This window comes from Etheostoma cragini, chromosome 22 (assembly GCF_013103735.1).
Source record: "Etheostoma cragini isolate CJK2018 chromosome 22, CSU_Ecrag_1.0, whole genome shotgun sequence".
NCBI lineage: Eukaryota > Metazoa > Chordata > Actinopteri > Perciformes > Percidae > Etheostoma > Etheostoma cragini.
This window is the reverse complement of record NC_048428.1, coordinates 21,458,069-21,462,148: the sequence shown is the minus strand read 5'-3', so window position 1 is coordinate 21,462,148 and position 4,080 is coordinate 21,458,069. Positions and strand designations below refer to the sequence as shown.

The following is a 4,080-nucleotide window of genomic DNA, read 5'->3' as shown; positions in this document are numbered from 1 at the left end:
TACAGTTCTGGACCACATGTTGACTACAGACCAGAAAGGAGAGCTGCCCAAGACCCTGACTGACATGTACGCACACTTTCTGCTGGTTCAGACCAAGAGGAAGAAGCAGAAGTATGATGAGGGACATGAGACGAGTCCACAGGAGCTGACGAAGACCGACAGGGAAGTTCTTCTGAAGCTGGGGAGGCTGGCGTTTGAACAACTGGAGAAAGGAAACATCATGTTCTACCAAGAAGACCTGGAGCGCTGTGGTCTTGATGTCCCAGAGGCCTCACTGTACTCAGGAGTTTGTACAGAGATCTTCAAAAGAGAGAGTGTGATCTTCCAGAAAACCGTCTACTGCTTCGTTCATCTGAGTGTTCAGGAGTTTCTGGCTGCAGTCTACTTCTACCACTGTTACACCAACAAAAACACAGAGGTACTGGAGGACTTCCTGGGGAAAGACTGGAAATCCCAAAAGAGTTCTTTATACCTGCATAGTGATTCTTACCTGACTGATGATGATAATGAGGGTGACACTGACTCATCTCTGGATGTCTTCCTGAAGAAAGCCATGGAGAAATCCCTGAAGATTAAAAATGGCCACCTGGACCTGTTTGTCCGTTTCCTTCATGGCCTCTCTCTGGAGTCCAACCAGAGACTCTTAGGGGGTCTGCTGGGTCAGACAGACAACAGTCCAGAAATCATCCAGAGAGCCATTAACAACCTGAAGGAAATTAAGATGTATGACATCTCTCCTGACAGAAGCATCAACATCTTCCACTGTCTGATGGAGATGAACGACAGCTCAGTCCATCAGGAGATCCTAGAGTTCCTGGAGCCCGAGAACAGATCAGAGAAGAAACTCTCTATGATTGACTGCTCAGCTCTGGCCTACATGCTGCAGATGTCAGAGGAGGTTCTGGATGAGTTAAACCTGCAGAAGTACAACACATCAGAGGAGGGACAACAGAGACTAATTCCAGCTGTGAGGAACTGCAGAAGGGCTATGTAAGTCCAGATGGGATTAACATTTTTGACCAATGTAAAGCTAAAGTCCTCAGTGTTGGGGTGAACATACACACCTTACAGACATGCACAATATAAAATGTACTCTATACACATTTCCTTAACTAGTTTAAACATGATACTTAAAAACATTTGTACATGTTACACTGCAAATGCTGTGAGAAGATGGCAAGTCTGGCACCCAAACTTTCTGATAAAGGACCGACCAGCTTTTTGTTTTATGATAAAAGTGTAAATTTGATTATATTTAAAATGTTACCTTATCTGTCATTCCAGACTTTCTCGCTGTCTACTCTCTGAGATTCATTGCGAAGTTGTTGCCTCAGCTCTGAAGTCCAACCCTTCCCATCTGAGAGAGCTGAACCTGACTGACAACAAGCTGCAGGATTCAGGAGTAAAGCAGCTGTGTGCTGGATTGAAGAGTCCTCACTGTAGACTGGAGACTCTGAGGTCAGTTCATGTATTGTGCTTACATATATGTCGTGTATATCTACTGATATCTTCTGCACGCAGCAACACAGACATGAGGACAACAAACATGTGGACCGCACCGGCAGCTCCTGTAGCATTAATTGTAAGATTTGGGTTTAAAAAATTTAAAGTAACAAGGCCCAAAACAAACGAAGTGCTGAATGCAAAATATATGATGTCCAGCTGAGAGCTCACAAACTTTTGATTTGACGAGGACTCTAGCTCAGAGACTTTCGAGCATCTCTGTTACCGAATTTAAATCCATAACAGAAGCTTTGAATTCTCTTTAATTCACTTGTTCTCTGTTTTTATAGCACAAAGTAGAACAGCAAATTTTGTCAGGACACTTTCACACTGTCATGTATATGAAGCTTCAGATATTGTTGTCATCGTGTTGGGTCAGTTATTTGGAGTTTCTGTTTTCTAAACTTTTCAAAGGAAGGTTAAAATTCAAGGACAACTGGACCTGGTGAAAGGTGACTTTTCAAGCAAAGAAAGTGTTTTCAAGCAGAAACTTTGTTGTCTAAAGTTTTATCATTTATATTATTTTTTATTCAGATTGAGGGGCTGCAGTTTGTCAGAGAACAGCTGTGCTTCTCTGGCCTCAGCTCTGAAGTCCAACCCTTCCCATCTAAGAGAGCTGGACCTGAGAGACAACAAGCTGCAGGATTCAGGAGTAAAGCAGCTGTGTGCTGGATTGAAGAGTCCTCACTGTAGACTGGAGACTCTGAGGTCAGTTCATGTATTGTGCTTACATATATGTAGTGTATATCTACTGATATCTGATCTGATAGCTCAGAGACTTGTGACGTTGTGTTAATTTTTTGCGAATCCACACTGTAGACTGGAGACTCTGAGGTCGGTTCACTGACTCACTTACTATTATAGACCTGATAGGTTTAATTAACAATTGAATCTACATACCATAAACATATCCATAAAGTTGTAAATTTTCATTTTGTTCATATTTTCATGTTTATTGCACTATATTTAGTCTGCAGTCACATATAACCTGTGTTTGTTAAATAAACTGTAGATAATTTCCACTGTTAGTTGCTAAAGTAAATGACTGTTTATAATTTTTGGTAAAATAAATCCTTCAGAACACACACAGCTGTTTTACGTATAAATAGATTATTGATCCTCTTATCACAGCCATGATTGAGCTCAGCATGTTATTCATTTGTGTTGACATGAATATGTGTGTGAATGTTGTGGTGACATTTGGAGGATGGCTGTAGAAGGCTGACATGATGACCCACATATCTGACAACGTCTCTCTACTCATTTCAGCAAAAGGCTCATTAATTATGTTGAATGTTGAGCTACATATGTAAAACCTGAACATATCTGATTGGATTATGAATGGATTTGGATGTAATATAATTTATTCTTTATTCAGATTGATGGACTGCAGTTTGTCAGAAAACAGCTGTGCTTCTCTGGCTTCAGCTTTGAAGTCCTCCAATCTGAGAGAGCTGCAGCTGAGAGACAACAACCTGAAGGATTCAGGAGTAAAGCTGCTGTGTGGTTTTCTGGAGAATCCACGCTGTAAACTGGAGACTCTGAGGTGAGTTCACTGACTCTCTGTTACTTGTATAGTTAAAGAAGTCGTACATTCATTCTACTGAATTTAGTGTTTACTCACAAAAGACTTGTGTTTGTTAAAGAAACTGTAAAAGATGTCCGCTGTTAGTTGTTAAGCCCAGTTGAGACCAAAGATTGGTGATGAGACAAACTGTGTTAGAAGGTTACAGGAAACTTGCAGCGATTTGAACCAGCCCGTCTCAGCTTGAACCAGCCGGTCAAGTCTCCACTGGGTGGTTATAGAAAGTCACATGTTTCAACAGCCAATGGCGAAGTCAGATACTAAGCATAGAAATAAAGTGATCCGTAATCTATTTTCTTTCTATGTCACAAACTGTCAGCTTTTTGAAATGGAAGAGTTCTGGATAGGTGATATGATGATGATGATGAGGATGTCTGTAGAATGGTGACATTATGAAGATCTGCAATAACACAATGACAAAGTCACTGTACTTGATTTAGAGAAAAGCTCATTGATTAGCACATAGTAATGTTGAGCTAAACATTTAACACCTGAACTAATCTGATTGGAATATAAATGGATTTTAACTGTTAACTGTTTTTATTTAAGAAAGCTTTTTGCGCTCCTCTTTTGTCGGGCAGGTGTGTAGGATGTGACCAAAAGTAGCAGACGCAAGCAATTATTTATTTAGAAAATACAACATTTTGTTCTTAGATTTTCATCAGTTTTCTAAGGAAGCAATTGTGTAATGGTCAGTGTGTGAGATTCCTTCTAAACTGTTTTAACATTTATTCTTTTTTCAGATTGATGGACTGTGGTTTGACAGTGACCAGCTGTGATTATCTGGCTTCCGCTCTGAAGTCCAACCCCTCCCATCTGAGGGAGCTGCAACTAAGAGACAACAAGCTGAAGGATTCAGACGTAAAGCTGCTGCGTGATCTTGTGGAGAGTCCACACTGTAGCCTGGAGACTCTGAGGTCAGTAGAGGGTTGGAGTCAGTATTGAACTTAACATAGTTTGTAACACAGCAAAGTTTTAGTATTCCCTGTAAC

General features: G+C 40.6%; 1 protein-coding gene across 3 annotated transcripts in view; it reads left to right on the top strand.

The window, feature by feature from the left end:
* The first annotated feature begins 6 nt into the window (after nucleotides 1-6).
* LOC117937625 (NACHT, LRR and PYD domains-containing protein 12-like) overlaps nucleotides 7-4,080 on the top strand; it is a 5,516-nt gene continuing 1,442 nt past the window's right edge. Inside the window, exons 1-6 of one of the 3 annotated variants that reach the window (XM_034861705.1) lie at nucleotides 7-442; nucleotides 515-990; nucleotides 1,285-1,458; nucleotides 2,038-2,211; nucleotides 2,882-3,049; nucleotides 3,832-4,005. In XM_034861705.1, coding sequence (XP_034717596.1) covers nucleotides 17-442; nucleotides 515-990; nucleotides 1,285-1,458; nucleotides 2,038-2,211; nucleotides 2,882-3,049; nucleotides 3,832-4,005 — 1,592 coding nt within the window. In that variant the 5' untranslated portion in view covers nucleotides 7-16. Of the gene's footprint in view, nucleotides 991-1,284; nucleotides 1,459-2,037; nucleotides 2,212-2,881; nucleotides 3,050-3,831; nucleotides 4,006-4,080 lie in introns of all 3 variants that reach the window. The other 2 variants (XM_034861704.1, XM_034861703.1) reach the window with 2 other exon arrangements.